Raw genomic sequence first — 21,703 nt, 5'->3', positions numbered from 1 at the left:
AAATAAGGAAGGCTCTAAAGAGGGTAGTTGGCAGTGGGAATGAAGAATCAGAGACAAGATAGGAGAAACATTTTAGAGGCAAAATCAATAGGATGTCACAGTCATCGTTGTTCCAAAGCCATCTAATCAGATAAAAGCCAGTAAAGTGATTTCCTAGAATCAATATTGGCAGCATTTTCACATTAAAGCCATGCCATGTGAAAGGGTGTAGGGACAGGAGAAGACTCTGATATGTCTTCCTTTTGTTGAAATGCACTTTGAAAAGTTTTAAAAATTTGAAATTGCTGAAAAACCGTGGTCATACCACATTGTCAGGCATTTCAGGATTTTGAATGCCGGTCAGGTTGCCAACCTTGCTCTGGAAGTGCTACTTAAATTTATCAGCGTCTTGAGGTAAAGGTAAGCACATGGAATAGAATTTTCTCAATTCCTTCAAATGTCCTTCAAGTAAAAACCTCTGCAGTAATGTCTTCGATTCTGAGACTCACTGACGAAGTATGGTTTTAAAGTCTGATTTATTCTCTGTCAGGAGATACTCAAGAGTAACTGTAGTGTTCATTTGTAGGATAGATATACTCAGCTTCTTCTGTTTATCCTGATTAGAACCAATTTTTTAACTCTTTTTCTTTTTAGTTCATATACTGACAAGAAGTTAAAGAGTCTTGCAAGCACTTCCCCCAGTAGTGTGTGTGTGCTCAGTCACTGAGTCATATCCAACTCTTTGTGACCCCATGGACTGTAGCCCACCAGGCTCCTCTGTCCATGGGATTTTCCAGGCTTGAATACGAGTGGGTTTCCATTTCCTCCTCCAGGGGATCTTCCCAACCCAGGGACCAAACTCGCATCACCTGCGTTGGCAGATGGATTCTTTACCACTGAGCCACCTGGGAAGCCCAGTGATATAACTGTAGTATAATATCAAAACCAAGTAATCGACATTGGTACTGAGCTACAGACTTTATTCAGTTTTCACTAGTTTTTATAGGCACTTATTCGTGTGTGTTTATAGTTCTGTGCAGCTTAATCCTACATATAGATGTGTATAACCACCATCGTTACCATCGAGACACAGAATTATCCCATTTCCAGAGAAGAGCTCTCTGCTGCTCTTCACAGCCACACCCCGCTCTCTACACCTATCCCTGTCCCCTACCAACCACTTTTTGTTTTCTACCTGTACGGTTTTGTTATTTCAAGTGTTATATAAATGGACTTTTATATAATGTGTAACCATTTAAGAGTGGCATTTTTTTCACTAAATAAAATGCCCCTGAAGTCCTGAAGTCCCTCCAAATTGTTGCATCTGTCAATAGTTCGTTCCTTGTTATTGCTGAGTAGTAGTCTATTGTATGAATGTACCAAAGTTAACCACCCACTTTAGAACATTGGTTTCTAGTTTTTAGCTATTAGGAATAAGGCCCTTATGAACAGTTGTGTACACATAAGTTTTCATTTCTCCACAGTAAATACACAAGCATGGAATTGCTAGATTATATAAGTACTTGCTTAGGTTAATAAGAAACTGCCGAACTACTTTGCAGAGTACCTGTACAATTTTATATTTCCACCAGCAATTTTATGGGCTGTGTCTGTGTGTGTGTGTGTGTCCATGTCCCTGTCCCAAGAGATTTTTCACTTAAGTTTTCTTCTAAAGGTTTTGTGATTTTTAGCTTTTATATTTAAGTTTACAATTCATTTAGTTATCCTATGGTTACTCTAAATAAAGGTCTTGACCCACAGCCTATGGGTGTTCTCTTCAAATAGTAATCAAAACTGCATACTTAACCCAGCCAAATAAATTGCAGAGAATGTGTCTGGTTTTGGAGAAGGAAGTATTATAAACTACTTACTTCTCTCTTCATCTACTCTTCCCATCTAGCTTAACTACCCATGGTTTTAGGTACTCTACAGATTTGGGGCAATGGGAGACAGAAAGGTAGGGAAAGGGAATAAGAAAACAGTAAATACTATCTTCATGCATGTGTGTAAGTCGCTTCATTCTTAGCTGACTCTTTGCAACCCTATGGACCGTAGCCCGCCAGGTTCCTCTGTCCACGGGATTTTCCAGGCAAGAATACTAAAGTGGGTTGCCATACCCTTCTTCAGGGGACCTTCCCGAGCCAGGGATCAAACCTGTGTCTATGTTTCCTGCATTGGCAGATGGCTTCTTAACCACTAGCGCAACCTGGGAAGCCCAAAACTATCTTAGCCTTCCATTATGCTCTCTGAGCCTGGCAGTTGTTTAACACTGACTCTTCTATCATGGGGTGCTTTGGGGAATTCTTCAGGAATACATCATCTCTGAGGAACTCTCACCTATGGTTTTTGTTTTTGAGTTTCACGGGTACATTTTTATTCTAGGTATTCATTTGCAACTCCTTCCACAGTTTCTAGGTAGGAATTGCTGTTCTAGTTTCTACCCTTCCAGATCTCTGGTCCACAGAAAATATCCATGAATTTTCTGCCCTGACAAACCTCTAAGATTGCAGCCTTATGTAAAAGTATCAACTTGGGCTCTGCTACTGAAAGTTAGCCATTTCCCATCTTCTAGATTTCCCAGGTAAAATCAAACCCCACTTTGTATGCATTCCCTAACTATACCCCTTATGTGTTTTGAGGGGAGGCCGGTAGCTGGGAGGGGTGAGCTCACAGCTTTCTCCAAAATTCCCACTCAGAGAATCCTTTTCCTTCTCCATACTCACTACTTTTTATAGTCTTGTTCTGACCGAGAGGTTCAAGGTAATGGAATTCGTTCTGAAACTTTCCCTTTGTAAATTCTGCAGTTTGTCTGATACTTTACTTTGGCATGCAATATCCGTTTTATCTTGGAGTCTCAATTTGAAACTTCACTTTTAATATCTCATCACACATGTATATAATACTTTCATTAACCTATGATCTTCAGCATAACCTACAGGTAGGAATATGACTCTGTCTGTTCCCTAACTCTCAGCATTATCACCTGCCACTCCTACCAGAAGTCTGTCATTTCCTTACTATACTGTTCATATGTCTCTATTTTTAATCTTACTGCCCTCTCTGTCCCCCAAACCATTTCCTATGCCTACACCTTATCCTTTGACAAGCTTACTTCATACTGATGCAACAATAACCCCAGTTAGGAGTCATATGCTCCCTAATTTCTTTCCCTTGTTTTTCCTATGCATCATCCTAAACTAAGCACCTACCCCACATACCCACCCATGACCAAGTGTTTACCCCCTTATTATAGGACTGACTACTTTCTATTGAATTTATCTTTCCATGTTTCTGTTTACCACGGAAGATGGGAAGTTCCACAAGTAGACACACGATCTTTGTATCCCCACCCCATACCACAATGCCTGTCCTGTTACGGTACTTAATTTCTTGGCCTGAAACAAAAGGTAAGAATCCAAACAAATTCTAGATAATAAAGAATCTCCTTCAATATGGTGTACTTAGGTAGAATGACAGCTTCTCAGAAGTTATTGGATTCCAGGCCATTAATTAATCAATACAGTCTAGCTATAGATTAGCTTCCCTTACCAGTGTTTACTGGTATGGGCCAATTAAGGAGCCCTTAGTTTTGTGGGCTAAAATCCATCTGAAGTTTCTGATTATATCACAGTAGCACTTTAATTCACTTATACTGCTTTATCTTAGTGGAAAAATTTTATTTCTGTACATTTATTCCTTCTGTCTTCATATTCTTCCAGCAAGGAATAATTCAAGAATAGCCATCCTAACCTCAACCAGATGAATAGTTTATATAAAATGAACTAATGCATGTAATATCACTGTGAAAAGCTATGTTTGCAGTGATAGTCCTATTTGTTTGGTACTGTTGTTTATGAGACATGTGTAAAATCATAGATGATTGCATTTGATTCTCACAATAACTGGGAGGTATAGGACCAGAAATCATTATCTGTATTTTACAAATGAGATAACTGAGGTTCAGAAAGAATATTTGTTCCATGTCACATGGCTGGTGAATGATTTGAGCAGGCATAAGTATATAGGGCTTTTGGCTCCAAGTTGATTGTCTTTTCCATTATACTCTTTGTTGCATGTGTTGATAGGAAGTCTCACCTGCTGAGAAAATTATTGAGAAAGGAGAAAAAAAGGGAAAAATCATGCACACACGTACACATATGCACAAACATACTCAAAACAACTCTTGTTAAGAGTAGACTACCATGCAGTAATAATTAATGAGTCATTATATTTTTACAATTTGGTAAAATGTAAAGCGAATCACAGCACACCAGGCCTCCCTGTCCATCACCAACTCCTGGAGTTCACTCAAACTCATGTCCACAGAGTCGGTGATGCCATCCAGCCATCTCATTCTCTGTCGTCCCCTTCTCCTCCCGCCCCCAACCTTTCCCAGCATCAGAGTCTTTTCCAGTGAGTCAGCTCGTCGCATGAGGTGGCCAAAGTATTGTAGTTTCAGCTTTAGCATCAGTCCTTCCAGTGAACACCCAGGATTGATCTCCTTTAGAATGGACTGGTTGGATCTCCTTGCAGTCCAAGGGACTCTCAAGAGTCTTCTCCAACACCACAGTTCAAAAGCATCAATTCTTCGGCGATCAGCTTTCTTCACAGTCCAGCTCTCACATCCATACATGACCATGGGAAAAACCATAGCCTTGACTAGACGGACCTTGGTTGGCAAAGTAATGTCTCTGCTTTTTAATATACTATCAAGGTTGGTCATAACTTTCCTTCCAAGGAGCAAGTGTCTTTTAATTTCATGGCTGCAATCAGCATCTGCAGTGATTTTGGAGCCCCAAAAAATAAAGTCTGACACTGTTTCCACTGTTTTTCCATCTATTTCCCATGAAGTGATGGGACCAGATGCCATGATCTTTGTTTTCTGAATGTTGAACTCCGGAAGTTGGTGATGGACAGGGAGGCCTGGCGTGCTGTGATTCATGGGTTCGCGGAGAGTCGGACACGACTGAGCGACTGAACTGAACTGAACTGAAAGCAAACACCCTACTATGCTCCTATCATCGTCCCTTCCCTCCAAATCCAAGTGGAAAGGGTGAAAAATTAAAAGCAGTAGAAGAAACTATAGGCTGGATTTCTTATGCTCTTGGAATGGAAGAACTTTTTCTAAGCATAAACTGGGGGAAATAATTAAACTATGGACAGAAAAAATACTAATTTAATTAACTTACAAATAGTGTTTGCATATCAGTTAAATTCAACAATCAGAAAAATGGTCTAGGAACATAAAATAACATTTCATAGTTTACAGAATAGAGAACTGAAGTTGATTGTATATTGATATACATTTAAAATGTGTTACCTCATCATTTAAAGAAATTCATACTGAAGCAATTAATGAAATACCACTTTTTACCAATTATACTGCCAGAGATATTTGATATTCAGCCCTGTGTCATTTTGGTGGTGACAGCATATGGAAACATGCATTATTGGTGTGAATTTAAGTTGATACTATCTATTATGGAGGATAAAGTAGCATTATCAAAACTTTAAATGTGTGTACCCTATGATCTAGCAGTTTCACATTTGGAAGTTTAAACTATGAATACATGCACATGTGCTTCAAAGTATACATATTAAGATATTTTTTGAACCTGGGTGTTAATCACCAAAAAAAAAAAAAGGGAAAGGAAAAAAATGTCAATTATTGTTTAAAGTTCTATAAGCCCCTATAAGGGAGTACAGTTCAGTTCAGTTGAGTTCAGTCACTCAGTCATGTCTGACTCTTTGCGACCCCATGAATCACAGCACGCCAGGCCTCCCTGTCCATCACCAACTCCCGGAGTTCACTCAAACTCGTGTCCATCGAGTCGGTGATGCCATCCAGCCATCTCATCCTCTGTCATCCCCTTCTCCTCCTGCCCCCAATCCCTCCCAGCATCAGTCTTTTCCAGTGAGTCAACTCGTCGCATGAGGTGGCCAAAGTATTGGAGTTTCAGCTTTAGTGTCAGTCCTTCCAATGAACACCCAGGATTGATCTCCTTTAGAATGGACTGGTTGGAACTCCTTGCAGTCCACGGGACTCTCAAGAGTCTTCTCCAGCACCACAGTTCAAAAGCGTACAGAGTGATCATTAAAAAGAGACAAGTTATATCTATATTTTCCAGTATGGACAGAATTCCAGAATATACTCTTAAAGGAAAAAAGTATGTTAGAATTCCATTTGTGTCTATATATATACACACACACATGTATATATATACCGAATTGGTTGTCTGTACAAAAAATTTCTAGGAGGATCACAAAAAAATCACTAATAGTATTTTCTCTAGGAGATTGAGGGAAGTACCATTATTTATATTTTTCACCTTCCATTCTTCTGAGCTCTTGGAATGTATTACCAAGAGCATGTATTACTTTATTATTTAAGAGGGGAAAAGTGATTAACTAGAGAAAACCTTCTCTAGTGCCATTTCAACCTCATTCCTCCTTGTAGCTTTTCCCAGTTGCCAGCCCTTCATCATCAGACTTCATGAGTTAGTCTTCACTTTCTCACATCCCATTCGTTTCCTTAGCCCTCTGCAGCCTCATTTTTATCCTCATCATTTCACTGAAACTGCTCTTGCCAAAGTCTCCAATTATCTCTCAGGTCATATACCCAGTGGCTACTATTAATATTTTAACACCCTCTATATTGTGCAGTGATGGACAGCCCATCCTTTTTAAGAGTTCTCTTCTCTGGGTTTTTATGATACTTGAGTCTCCTGGTTTCCTTCTGTCTTTCAGATTATTCAGTTTCTTTTACTTTTATAGATTTAAATGTTGGCATTTCTCAGTTTATTTTCTTCGGACCTTTTCTAAGTCTGCATATTCTCTTTCAGTATTCACATTGTCTTAGTCTGTTGAGGCTGCTATAATAAAATATCATAGCCTGGGTGGCTTATAATCAACAGAAATTTACTTCTTATAGTTCTGGAGGCGGTGAAGTCCAAGATGAAGGTCCTGGCAGATTCAGTGTCTGGTAGGGACCTGCTTCCTACTTCAAAAGCCTTTCTTTTTTATGTGTCCTCAGACAGGGGAATGGGTGATAGATCTCTCTGGGGTCTATTTTATAAAGGATCTCTCTGGGGTTATTTTATAAAGGCACTAATCCCCTTCATGGGCTTCCCTTGTGGCTCACCTGGTAAAGAATCTGCCTGCAATGCAGGAGACCTGGGTTCAATCGCTGGGTTGGGAAGATCCCCTGGAGAAGGGAAAGGATACCCACTCTAGTACTCTGGCCTGGAGAATTCCATGGACTGTATAATCCATGGGGTCACAAAGAGTCAGACAGGATTGAGCGACTTTCACTTTCAGTCCCCTTCATGAGGGTGCCCTGTCCCAACCTGATCACCTCCCAAAGGTCACACTTCCTAATACAGTCACATTGGAGGTTACTAAACATAGATTGGGGGGAACATAGTCTGAAGCAAACATCTACTTGCATAGGAACCTCAAAGTTGTACTAAACTTGATTTTATTTCCACCCTTGCCTCAAGCAGCATTGCCTCTCACTTTCCATCTCTGGAAAGGACTTTACCATTTTTCTACTGAGTGACTTAGCCTTGACTCTGCCATCTCACTGATGTCCCCAGGATTGCAGTCATTAAGGCCTGTTTACCTGCTAGTGAAGTGAAGTGAAAGTCACTCAGTTGTGTTTGACTCTTTGTGACCCCATAGACTGTAGCCCACCAGCCTCCTTTGTCTGTGAAATTTTCCAGGCCAGAATTCTGTAGTGGGAAGCCATTCCCTTCTCTAGGGCATCTTCCCAACCCAGGGATCGAACCCAGGTCTTCAGCATTGCAGGCAAATTCTTTATCATCGAAGTCACCAGGGAAGCCCAAGAATACCAGAATGGGTAGCCTGTCCCTTTTCCAGCAGATCTTCCCAACCCAGGAGGCCAACCGGGGTCTCCTGCATTGCAGGCAGATTTTTTTACCAACTGAACTATCAGGGGAGCCCTATTTGCCTTCTAATTACCACCCAAATCCACTTACTTCTTTCACATTTCTGCTGTTCTAGTTCATGATCTTCACTCAGATTACCATCATAATCTATGAGCCAGTCTCTAGGTCTTCCATTATTTCTCTCCTGTCTCTGTACCCCTTTCTCCACTTTTTAGCCAAAGTATACTTTGCTCAGATACACATTTGATCTTGTCATTCACCCTCCACCACTCACAACCTTTCTATCTTCATTCACTGGCTTTGTGATCAAATTGGAACACCCACGTTACTCCTGGTCATACCATAGTGTCTCTCAGGCCTCATTATTCCCCATGCCTCTTCCCTCAGCCCCAGCACACATCCACCCTGTACCAGAGCCACGCTGATGAGTTCTTCTCAATTCCTCAGACACCCCAGATTTGTATTTTTCTTACAGGCTTTCTCACATGCTGACCGTTCCCTCTCAGACTCTCAGGACCTCCACAGCTACATACAGCTAATTCCACTCCACCCTTAATTACCTAATGACTTTTAGCACTCCATCACATTACTTTTGCCTCCATGAAACTTTCTTTGAATCCCCAACTAAAGATCCAGCGCCCCTACTAAGTGCCCACAGAGCCGTTTTTGCATCTTTTTTCCTAGGTCTTATCACATGGTATAATGGCTTGTTAACTCACTATAGACTGTATGTGAGTACAACATTGCCTTTCTCCTTCACCATTGTTTACTTCCATCTGTATCTAGTATAGTGCCCGACACATAATGCGTACCAAGCAACTATTGAATGAATAGATGGATTCAGACATATATTCATTTATTCAACTGAATAATGGTTAAAACCAGTGGGAAAGCAAATAGTCATGAATTAAGGAATGATGAAGTGTCATTGAACTTCATCAATTTCTAAAATTTTTTATCCTCCTTTCACCCATACTTAAATTTTATGGTGACACTGAGACTGAAGTCTAAATTCAGGGAAGAATAGTTACTAATCTTTCCACTTATCTTGAACTATTTAAATGTGTTAATTGAATTCATTTGTGAGTGTGATTCAGTTTAGTTTCATGTTTTTTTTAAATTCAGTATTTATATATACTGTTGTTTTAATTCAGTGATGTTTATACTGAATTTGTTCAACAAGCACTAGTAGATTTTATTCCATTTGCAATTTAAGAACAAAAAAGGTGTATTACAGTATGGTACAGTTACTGTAAGGAGATTTTTCCCTAGTGCCTGTCATATTGAAGGCTGGTTGAATTTTTTGCCCTTCAGAACATGTTTTAATGTCTATAATCTTGTCTTCATTCTGTGTCCACCTTCATTGTATGTGTATGTACCAAGGTAGGCTGAATGTCGTTTTTGACTGTGATGATAAATTTCCTTACCATGGGTTTATTTAAGTGAAACTCACGCTGACAAACATCTTTCTTCACCATTAGCAGCTAGGTTCATTAGACCATCCTGTCCAGAGACTGAGCAGAGAGAAGGAAGATCAGTAGTACATGTTATGTTTCCATAAATAGCTTTTTGCATGAGTGGTTGTGTGGGTTGTTTTTTTTTTTTTTAAGCAAGAGTAAAAACCAGTGAGTAATATAAGCAGTAGGGACTGGCTTTAACTGCAGCAGGTAAATCAGCACAGCTAGTGCTGTCAGACGGAGAAGGCAATGGCACCCCACTCCAGTACTCTTGCCTGGAAAATCCTACAGATGGAGGAGCCTGGTAGGCTGCGGTCCATGGGGTCTCGAAGAGTCAGACACAACTGAGCGACTTCACTTTCACTTTTCACTTTCATGCATTGGAGAAGGGAATGGCAACCCTCTCCAGTGTTCTTGCCTGAAGAATCCCAGGGACAGGGGAGCCTGGTGGGCTGTCGTCTATGTGGTCACACAGAGTCGGACACGACTGAAGCGACTTAGCAGCAGCAACAGCAGTGCTGTCAGAATCCTCAAAGAGGATGTTTATTTATCACACAAGCAGAACTCCCATGAATGAGCTCTAATTTCCTTTTTTTTTTCTTTCTAAAATCCAGGTAGGGAAACTTTTATAGTATAGGAAAGGATCTGCTCTTTCAAACAGAAAACATCAGTTGGATGGTTCTACAGATACCAGGTTGAAAAACAATAAAATCTGGGAAGGAAGTAAAGCTGTCTTTTCCCCAAAGTGAAAGCTCAGATGCAACTTTTAAAAAACTGATTAAACCCTTTGTAAATTTGTTGTCTAGAGTACTAGGATACCGAATTTTATTGATTTCTTCCTGGAAAATTTTCAGACAAGATAAAGTGCCGTAGGAGCACACGCTGGTGAACACAAACATATATCTCTGTATCCAGTTTATGGCTGAGCCGTCTTTTCAAGAATTCAGTGAAGCAGTTTGGAATCGTAACTGCCACGCCAAGCAGAAATTCACCTGCCCTGGAGTACAGGATTTTGTGTGGCAATAAGCATTTATTTTTTCAGTTGTATTTTTAATTAAAAGTTTCCCACATTTGGAACTGAATCTGTTAACATGTGGCAGATTGAGCTAGCACATCCAAATACCACTGGCGCTTTGGGGGAAATATGCTTTTTAAAAAATTGGATGGTTGAGCTGGGAAAAATCCAGCTGTGTTTTACTTAACATTGCACTAATCAGAGTCTTTTGACTCCTTTTTTTTTCTTCTTCAGTAAATTCCATGGCATGCATGTTGGTTCCCTACCCCCCACGACTTTACTTTTGTCTTTTAAGACTGATTTCAGCAAATGATGTGGGTTAAAGCAATATAATATTAATTCACTATCGTGGGTGATAGAAAGCTACTCCTGCCTTGTAGTTTTTCTCTTAAATAGGTCAGAAGTAGCAGGCAATTTTCATCAGCAAAGCAATTAGATTTTTAACCCTTATGTAATTTTCACATCACTAGCGCTCTGGGAGTTCACACAGAATTCAGAATTCATTGTTATCTACTGACTGTAAACCAAAATGTAAAGGAGATCAAACCAGTCAATCCTAAAGGAAATCAGTCCTGAATATTCATTGGAAGAACTGATCCTGAAGCTGAAGTGCCAATAATTTGGCCACCTGATGCGAAGAACTGACTCATTGGAAAAGACCCCGATGCTGGGAAAGATTGAAGGCAGGACGAGAAGGGGACCACAGAGGATGAGATGGTTGGATGGCATCACCCACTCAATGGACATGAGTTTGAGCAAGCTCCGGGAGTTGGTGATGAACAGGGAAGCCTGGTGTGCTGCAGTCCATGGGGTGGCAAAGAGTTGGACACGACAGAGGTGACTGAAGGATACAGTGTTCCTTAATTAGAACTAAAATTGCTTGTGTGAAGCAGGTTCCCAGTTAAACCAAGAAATAGTCATATTTGTACCCTGAATTACTACATGATGTTTAGGATGATGGGAGTTGAGGGGGGTGCAGGGGTCAGAAAGAGAACCAGTAGTCAGCGAATTCACAGTGTCCACTTTTGAGGCTAGTTTCCTTGATGAAGGCCATTGTCAGATTGGACTGAGAATTGTTTCAAACTCCCATTTTTCTCTCAATAAATCCACATTCTTTCCTTTAGAGAAGTAAACTATAGTGCCAGTCAAAGCTGCTAAAACTCTAGTTAGCAGATCTAAGAAAAATCGACTCATAGGAAGATACAGGAGGAGGTAAACACGACTTAGAGGGGACTTGGGCTTATTAGTGCTATTATATTTGCACAGATGATGCCTGCTCACCACTGCCATTCCCAGGCTGCTCTGTCTTCCTGTTTACTGTGATCCTGCTTCTCTGGAAATTACTTCTGTCTTCTCCAAGACACTTTCTTCCCAATACAGGAAGGGCTTGCTTATTTATTCAGCAGCAACGTTGAATGTTTGGCAGATGTAGTGTTCAATCCGTTGGTGTCGGTGTGTATACACACACAGACATCCATAAACACTGAACAATAAGGAGATCCTGAGCAACTTGAAATTTCCATAACCAGGAGGAATTTTCAATTCTAATTCCAGGTGGCTTGGTTGTAATATCTGTTTATGTCTGTATTTGAAAATTAAGCCTGAGTATCAAAATGAAATTTGTTCAGCATTATAAATACAATGAATAAAGAATTTTATCCACCCCTCTCTCTAAACAGAAAAATATATATATAACTCCGGTAAGTTAATGAAAAACAATACCTAGTAACATTAAACTGGGACAGCAAAGGAAATAGAATGGACGTGAGAGAAAGATTATACTTGCAAGGTGGAACAAGGGGAATACCTTTTAGTAGGGGGCTGGGGATTGTCCAGAAACAAATCACTGCTTTGTTCTCTAGCAGAGTTAAGAGATTCTCCTTCACCCCCAGAGTTGCCTCAGTTTTCTCCCTATAGCTTCTGACTCCGAAACTGTTCATGGGAATGGGTGGGGCCTCACCGTTCCTTCCTTTCAGTCTTAAAATGGTCACATTTGCAGAGCATGCTCCTTGAGTCCTTCACACTGGCAGCTTCTCCCTGCTGCCTTGGGCTCTAATCTCCTTACAGGTATAGCACCATGGCAACAGGCCCAGCCTAGAACCCAGGAACCGTGTTTATGTTACCTGAGGGCTGGATGCAGCCCGAAGAAGAGAGGAAGATTGCCTGTCCTGCAGCCGGCTTAGAAGATGACTTCGTGTTCTGTTTCATGTGTTTCTGTTCTGCTGCTATTGAAGACTTGAAATTAGACCTGGAAAACATTTATTCAAAGATGCTATCAGTAACTGAAGGCAGCAGGGGAAACTATCTTCTATTGGCTCTTGTCTTCTAACCAGGGTTGTCTTCTGAGATGTAGTTCAGAAAAGTGACTTGCCGTGCTGTGACATGTGGCAGCGCTATGATTTGGGGGTGCACTCCAAGGTGGCTGTACAGTTGCTTCACGTAGGTAGACATTTATTTGATTTGAGATAACATCATGTTTTAGAATATTTTCCTCAAGAGTTTAAAAAATAAAAGTAAGGTTTTTGTCGTACATCTTATTTTAAATATGCCTTCTCATCTTTCCTGTTGAGAGGCTTACTCCCAGAGCGGGAGAGGCTTCTCCTCTCCAGGCAACTCCTCCTGGGAAAAAGGGGCTGGAATTGTTGTTTCATTTGTGTTTAGGAACGGTTATAGTATCCTGTTGCCTCAACCAGGCTTCCCATGAAGCATACTGGGAAAGGTTGTATGGTAATTACATTAAAATTTGTTTTTGCATTGAGTTATTTATAGTTGATATGCTGTGTGGACAGTATATAACATGACATTGTTTTATCCACTAGAACAAAAGGAAATAAATATGGTGCTATTAAATTGTTCTATTTTTATGTACAAAACATTAGGTGGGTTTTGTTCAGACTTTGTATTATCAACGGTAAATGTAATTATTGGCTCTTTGACCTTAAAAAGACCACTGAATATGAGAACACATGTTTTGTGTGTGGAAAGAAGAATGGACTAAAATCCTAGTCTTAGGATGTTTTTTACTGTATGTATGGAATTTGATTAAACAGTGTTGAAATAGAACCAGAAGGGAAAGAGCAGCCTTTAGTACTAGTTTCCTGTATCTCATTACTTTATAATTTAACTGCAAGCTACTCTGATATTAAGTATTTCAGTTCCTTTTAATGTTAACATGGTTATTTCAAGGAAATGAATGAAGCTGCTTATTTAATGCATTTTACAAAAACAAATATCTTTCCATAAGACATTTCTTTTTATCCCTATTACTAGGTACTTCTACTTAAAATATTTGTATTTAACTCCGGGTGTTTCAGTCAATAAATACTATAATTACTGAGTAAAACTTCATAGCTATCCAGTTCTGGATTCAAGAATATTGTGTTTTATATTGTTTGGCTTCAGGTAGTGAAGTACTAGCTCCTGTAGTGACAAGAGTCACAATTCCCCACATTCCAACTAGGGGACAAAACGAACCAGAACCCCTGAATGGTGTTGACAAAGATCTCTTCTTCTAGATGGGAGTTGGAACATTTCTTTGGAGGGTGGGAAGTTTCTTCAAGGCATTTTACTGTTCATTCATATTTGTACAATAAAGCATAAACAGAAACAAAAGCTTGCCAGAAAAGAATTCCATATTGAGATGAAAATCAGACCTTTTGAAAAGCAGGGTCTTGTGCTGAAGAGTTTGGCTTTGTTTCTGAGTCTGTATATGTGTGTTTATTCTGCCAAAGCAGTGAAGATATAGCCACTACTATTTTGTCAGTGATAGTAGAGGATAAAGCTATAGCATGGGGGAAAAAAAGAAACCGTTTGTCTTTAAATAAGACCTTTGCATAAAAAAGAAATGCATAAAGTTTACCTTGAATGGTATCTATTTCTCCATCTCCAACACAGGAATGAGAATAAAAAACAATGTCTGTGGTGGAGCTTCCAGCTCCCTTGAGATTAGTAAGGTTATAGTACATTTTTGTGTTTTGTTGAAAAAAGAAAGTATGTGTGTGCACACATACATGAATATAGATGTGGTTTCTGTGTGTCCCATGAATATGATCCTATCATCATTATTACAGATGTATTTTTCTCTTAAGGCATTTATCCATTTGTTGTTAAACCTCCATTGCATTTGACTTTTATTTTCTTATTGGCCAAATAGTTACACTACCATAAATATCTTTCTCTACTTTTAGGTCTCGTGGGCTGCCTAAACTAAAAGAGTCCCGTTCTCATGAATCTTTGCTGAGTCCATGCAGTGCCGTGGAATGTCTGGATCTCGGTAGAGGGGAGCCTGTATCGGTAAAGCCACTCCATAGCAGCATCCTTGGACAAGACTTCTGCTTTGAGGTAGGAAAGTCTAGGAAAAAGGAAGAGTAGTAAGACAGAAAGACAGCAAAGAGATTTTCTATCCAATATTCTTGTGATTGCATTACTGTATTATTGACGATTTGATCATCTTAACTGGTTTTCGGTTACTGAAAATTACCTACTTACAGGGGAAAAATTAGAAATCTGCTAATCTAATTATGTTGGTAATTAAGTTATTAATGATGGCTTCTCATTCCTTTTGGCTTTGTCTGCTTTCAAAATAAATGAATTCTTAGTGCATTCTCAGAGGAGATCACAAGATTAATACTAAATTATTGTTAGTATTTTAATCTTTTGGTATTGATAAAGATATCACATAATATGTTACTATTTTTCTTCTAAAAACCTAAGTCCCCAATTTTAATGATTCTTTGAGGGAAAAATACCAAAATCATAATTTTTTCTAATTAAAACCTGAGTGGTTCAAGATCTCAGATCATATCTTACTTATTTTTATAATTTCTGTGCACTTACCTCTCTGGCACATTGCAGGTGCCTAATTTCTTCAGTGAACAAACTGCCCTTTACCAGAAAATTATCACTTTTTATAAGGTAATTTTTCCCTCCCAAACTAAATGTAGACAATTGCCATTTGCAAATTTAATATCAAAACCATCTGTGTACTTGTTAGCATTATGATTTAATTAATTAGCACAGACTTACAAAATTACTAATGCTGAGTCCTATGTTAGATGTTGTAAAAGTTAAAAGATATCTGATACCTGTTCTTAGGGACCTGCCCTATCCAACAGAAATACAGTGCAAGCCATGTGTGTGATTTTAAATTCTATTTAACCCAAGTGTTACCACTTCCAACATGTAGCTAAAATAAAATTATCAACTTTTCACCTTCTTTTTTTTAAACTAAGTCTTCGAAATCTGATGTGTGTTTTACTCTTAATCGCACATCTCAGTTTGGACTAGTTGATTTTCAGGCGCTCACGAGCCACCTGTTGTTAATAGCTACCATATTAGACAGAATATAACACCTGATCTAATTCACTAGGTTATAACTGAGAGTAAGTTACTATGTGAGCCACGTTAGCAATTTGGACAGGTCATTTATTGGTGTTCTGTTTTATAAAAGTCTCTTAAAGTTTGCCATATTTGTGGGAATCAGCTCAACAGATTGTATGCCAAGACAGGTGGTAGGTTCTAGACATAGAGACAACATACATCATTTTTAAAGGACATTGATAATAATATTCAGACTAACCTAATGACTGGAAATCAACTGACTGGTTGCCTAATAGAAGAGAAATGGGTTCCAGAGTAATTAATTCAACACTACTAACTTTTCAATTTCATGTAGTAGCCTTCTGTAATATTATAGTGTGAAGGCAGTCCCAAGAAATAAGCTGTTAGAGATCTTCTTCCCTTTTTAATTATTTTTTTATTAACTCACTCAGAATTGAGGATATTTATTTGCAGCTAATTTTTAAAGGTGTTAATTTAATTAGAGGTTTTCAGTTTTGTTCTTTCTAAACTGTAGGCCAGTTTTCGGTTCCTAAGCTGAATTCTCAGTGACCTTTGTCCTTACCTGGAGAGGAATATAGATGCGCTGAGTAGGTAACAAAGCAAAAAGTGAATGTAGACGCACACATAGATATCACAAAACCAGCAGATAGCATTTTGGTTACCCTGTAGTATCATTTGGGTTCATAGCATATCCCTAACTCAAATATCCCTAACTTAAATGATACACCTCGGAAGATAGAGCCACCAAGCCCTATGTTTCCTTTTCCTTATCTCTAATCTTTATGTTGAAGGTTACCTACTTAAGTGGAAGTAAATGCTTCAGCTGTAACTCTGCTTCAGAGAGAGATAAGTGGATGGAAAACCTTCGCAGGACAGTTCAACCAAATAAGGTAAGAGTGGCTTTAAATGTCCAAAAAACTGTATAACTCTATAAGCAGTAAGTTGATTGAAGGGAAATACAGTAATATTAATAATACCTTAAATTTTACAGAACTTTTAAACACAAACACGTGTTTTTTTTATTTTGTGCTCACAGTAATCTTACTGCAGACAGTATCATGATTTTATCAGTGTGGATAAGAGGACTCAGAGAAGTTACTTGACTAAGTGAGAACCTAGTACAATACACAGTAGAAATGGGACTAGAACATAGATTTCTTAATTACTTACCTACCTCTGTCTTATTTGCAGAAAGCTAATCCAGTTGCCGTAAGACTAGCTATAGGAGAATTTCCATTACAGGATGTTATTTCTTCAACCCAAGTGAAATAGAATGTATGTGGCTCTCTTAAGAGCTTGCTGTTATCTTGAATGATGAGATAGCAGTCCCCTTCATTATTTTATGGCTGCCCTTAATGAAGTACATAGTATCACCTACATTAAGAGGAAAATGTTGTCTTTCTGAGATTTTGGCTCTCAAACACAACTTTGTTACTTCTTTATAGGACAATTGTAGACGAGCCGAAAATGTTCTCCGTTTATGGATTATTGAAGCCAAGGACCTTGCCCCTAAAAAGAAATATTTCTGTGAACTGTGCCTTGATGATACCCTCTTTGCTCGTACAACCAGCAAGACCAAAGCAGACAATATTTTCTGGGGTGAACATTTTGAGTTCTACAGCCTTCCACCTCTTCATAGCATCACAGTTCACATTTATAAAGATGTGGAAAAAAAGAAGAAAAAAGACAAGAATAATTATGTAGGGCTAGTCAACATCCCCACTGCCAGTGTGACTGGTCGCCAGTTTGTAGAAAAGTGGTACCCAGTGAGTACACCTACACCCAACAAAGGAAAGACAGGAGGACCTTCTATTCGGATTAAATCACGTTTCCAAACCATCACCATCCTGCCTATGGAGCAATACAAAGAGTTTGCAGAATTTGTCACCAGCAACTATACCATGTTATGTTCTGTTCTTGAACCAGTAATCAGTGTGAGAAATAAAGAAGAGCTAGCCTGTGCCTTAGTGCACATTCTTCAAAGCACTGGAAGAGCCAAGGTAAGTGGAAAAGGGGGGTTGCATTGCCCAGAAAGGAAACCTACTATTGGTTCTTAGATTCAGAAAAAGTGGAGATTATAAAATTAAAGAAGTAAAATGAAGAGTCTAACAAGTATTTATTTAAAGTTTATTTGCACGAAATATAGATAACCGCCGCTAGCTTTGTATCGCCAAACAAAATAAATGGTAGGACTGGTGTAATAATCCCACAGTGCGTGCAAGATTATTTCTCTTTAGTTCCAAAATGTGTTGTATGATTGTTTTATTCCACACTATATTTTAAATTAAGATTGACTGATGACTATATATATCACCTAGTCACAGAAGTAAATATTCCTAAATCAGGTTGGTCACTAGCAAGAGTCTTCATGAGATTAATGTCTGAATTTGGAATTAAAGGGATGTTATTGTTAGGTGTCTCATGATAGCCTTACCTCAGTTCATCCTAGATAGAAGTAAAAATCTAGAAAGATAGGAAGAGAAATACACTAATTGTATGAAGAACACTAAATAATTGATAGAGTCATTGATCAGCCTGAACTGTGGTAATTATCACCTTTGCAAGGCATGTTCACTTAACTAGGTTAAAGTCTGCATTATATTATATGCAAATTGATCATGGTAAAATTGTATTTTAGGTCTAAAGGAGTTCACAGCTAGAATAATTTATTTAGAACCGAACAATAAAGTGTTTTTAAGATTTCTTGATACGTATCAGAATATATCAGTATATTCAATATTTAGTTCCTTATTTAATTGCCTTCCTATTGATTGTCATTTTGATCGTTGAATTTATTAATGATAATTTTGAGCTTTCTGGTGTTAAAAAAAATCATTGAAATTTTGAGTCTCATCTTTGAAATTGTATGGATATGTTCTTTTTGTTCTTCATTTGCTTGAGGTTCAAGGATATATGTAGGATTTTTTAACAGCTTTATTGAGGTACAATTTACATATTATAAGCCAAATCCATTTAAAGAGAAAAATTCAATGAGTTTTGACAGTTTATGTACCCGTGGAAACCACAGCAATCAAGATACAGAATGTTACCATCACCCCCAGGTTTCCTTTTGTCCCTTAGCATAAGAGTTTTAGTAGTGATTCCTAAGTCTACAGCTCTTTTACACCGACGAAAAACATCCCAGAGTGAACCCCATTAATATTAAAATGCTTAATTTTAAAATAAATCAGCATATTCCCTTTGATTTTTATTTTGGAGACTTTGAAATATCCAGTGATTATATAATATTCAAAATATATGACATTATCAGATTTCAAACTGAATAATGAACACTGAATTTTAAATTAAGTTCCTTAAGACTGTTGAGAAATGAAGCAGCTATATTTTAAGGGCTTCATTTCTCCTTATACCTTCCTTCACTATGGATGAATAGATGGATGGATGAATGGATGGCTGGAGATATGTACATACATAATTCATGTACAAAATGAGTTTAGATGTTTAGTTTAAGAAATTTCATGTTGATACTGTGGACCAATTTGTAACTATTTTACACTGAACACCTAATATGTGTCAGAAACTGTTAAATGCTGGAATATAGAGGTGAACAAAAATAGACACTGTCTTTGGTCTCATGGAGCTCACAGTCTCTGGGGAAAACAGATATTAGTAAAATAATTACAGAAATGTGTGATTACAGTGAGAAGTGCAGATTTATATAAAGATACATAAGAATGTGGATTAAGGGGTTCTGACTAATGGAGTTCAGAGGCAGTGTTGGTCAGACAAGGCTTCACTGAGGAAACGAGGCGCAAACTAAAATCCAAAGGATCCAAGGAATTAACTCCATAGAAACAGAGGTGGAGCAAGGGTGGGAGTGAAGCAGAACTGAGAACAGCATTTGCAAAAAAACTGTGGTGAATAGACATCGTTGTGTGTTAGAAAAGGTTTGACATATTCAAGGACCCAAAAAAAAAAGTCCTTGACTAGAGCACAATGCAAAGAGAACGGTACGAGATGAGGCTGGAAAGGTAGACAGAAAACCAATAAATATAGAGGCTTGCAGGCCACATGCAGGATTATAGTCTTTATCCTAAGTGCAATGAAAAACCTTTGAAGGAATTTTTAACTTAAGGTTGGTAAGTTGGTAACACTTCAAATTTTATCCTGACTGACCTTTCCCCTTCAAATGAATCTGGTAGATTTAGTTTTAAAGCAGCATTCCCAGGATTTCTGACATTTATCAGTCTTTCCTAATGTGTAGTATTTATTCACGTTCAGTTGCTTTCTGCCTGATTGAACATTATTTTACCAGGATTTTCTGACGGACTTGGTGATGTCTGAGGTGGATCGCTGTGGAGAACATGATGTTTTGATCTTCAGAGAGAACACCATTGCCACCAAATCCATTGAGGAATACCTCAAGTTGGTGGGACAACAGTATCTTCATGATGCACTGGGTATGGAGAAGAAAAACATCTCTATTCTTTCCCTTTTGATTTTTAGGTTATTTCACCCTCATGAAACAACCAACTGGAACTCAAATTCTGAACGTTACTTAGTTCCAACTGATTAAAGTGTTAAAATTGAAGTTTCAGTTGTAGGAAGTGTCTGCAATACTCACCAGGGGAGGAATAGAAGATCTGCTTCTTATACCATGTACCACGAGAAAGCTCATGAGCATAAGCAGCTACCCCTGTGCCCCCAAGTTCCTGAGATTCTGAGACATACAGTGATGTTAGTAATGAGATGTTACATCTAGTTGATCTGTTTCCTCTGAAGTCTTGGGTATTTACATCATGATATATTGGGTTGGCCAAAAGGTTCATTTGGGTTTTTCCATACCATCTTATGGAAAAACTACAACAAACTTTTTGGCCAACCCAATAAATACATTACCAAAGTTTTGAAAGTGTTAGCATTTGTTATCATGCATCAGAAATGGAGAAAGTCCTGCCAGTTCCCACGACTCCCAGTTTCTGCCTTCAAGACCTACAGAATTTTTCTGACAACTAAATTTTCTCCAATCAGTAGTTCTTACTGACTGGGTCACCCACTTACAGCTCCGTGTTTGGTCATAAACTTCAGGTGTTACCACTAGAGAAGACACTGTGCTTGGCACTTCAGTGTACATTATGATAAAGCAGACATGAGTTCCTTAAAGAACATCGTCATTATCTTTATGTCCCCAGTGCTTCACACAGAATGTATAACAGCATTGTCCTAAAGAAACTTACTGTGAGTCACATGTAATTTATATTTTCTAGCGGTCACAGTATAAAAAAGGGGCAAGAGAAACGGGTAAATTGAATTCCAATAACATTTTATTCAAACGAGTATATCTAAATATTATTTAATATGTCATCAATATAAGAATTATGAACAAAGTACTTTACTTTTTTCATGCTTTTTGAAATGATGTGTATTTTATCCACATTGATTGCATGCTCAGTTTGCAGTAGCCACATTTCAAGTGCCCAGTAGTCACATGCGAGTGTCAAAAGTAGACAGGTGTGTGTTGAAGGCAAGAAATCAGACTGAATGCGGTAATCACCAATGAGGTAATAGGACTTGGCAACTCTTCAGTTTGTGGGAATGGGGCAGGGTGTGGTAGGGGAGGAGGTCAAATATTACAGTGAGTTTGGGGCCTTTGCGAGTGACAAGAAAGATGATGAGATTCTTAACAAAGAATATAAAAGTAGTATGCTTGAAAGAATGAGAAATGATATCTTCACTTCACATGTATTTAACTTGAAGTTCAAGAGGGAAGTCCCAGGGGTTCTAGGTAGGACATCCTAAGGCTTCTATCTAGCTGGCTGGTGGAAGTTTAGGACTAAGTTACCCATGTGGAGGGAATCAATGAAACTACCAGATTACAGGAGGAGGAAGAGAATAGGGCCAAGGACAGATCTTACAATGTTCCTGGCTTATGGTGTAGAAGGAAGCAGAGGAATGAGAGAAGAGATCGGAGATAGAGGAAGTGTGCATGCACATGCAAAAAAAAAAAAAAAGAGTCTTAGACACCAAGAGGAAAAAAGCATTAA

At 38.5% G+C, this 21,703-nt stretch overlaps 1 protein-coding gene across 8 annotated transcripts in view; it reads left to right on the top strand.

Annotated features, from left to right (window-relative positions):
- The window catches only part of RASAL2 (RAS protein activator like 2), a 414,753-nt gene that overhangs the window by 352,900 nt on the left and 40,150 nt on the right, over positions 1-21,703 (top strand). For all 8 annotated transcript variants that reach the window (XM_088845306.1, XM_088845310.1, XM_088845305.1 and 5 more), the window contains 4 exons: positions 14,546-14,699; positions 16,490-16,588; positions 17,144-17,698; positions 19,975-20,119. In XM_088845306.1, coding sequence (XP_088701432.1) covers positions 14,546-14,699; positions 16,490-16,588; positions 17,144-17,698; positions 19,975-20,119 — 953 coding nt within the window. The remainder of the gene's footprint in view (positions 1-14,545; positions 14,700-16,489; positions 16,589-17,143; positions 17,699-19,974; positions 20,120-21,703) is intronic.

This window comes from Moschus berezovskii, chromosome 17 (genome assembly GCF_049115385.1).
Source record: "Moschus berezovskii isolate FMDL1 chromosome 17, NW_MosBer_1.0, whole genome shotgun sequence".
Taxonomy (NCBI): Eukaryota; Metazoa; Chordata; class Mammalia; order Artiodactyla; family Moschidae; genus Moschus; species Moschus berezovskii.
Note: the sequence above shows the minus strand (reverse complement) of the source record. Positions and strands in the feature narration are given on the sequence as shown.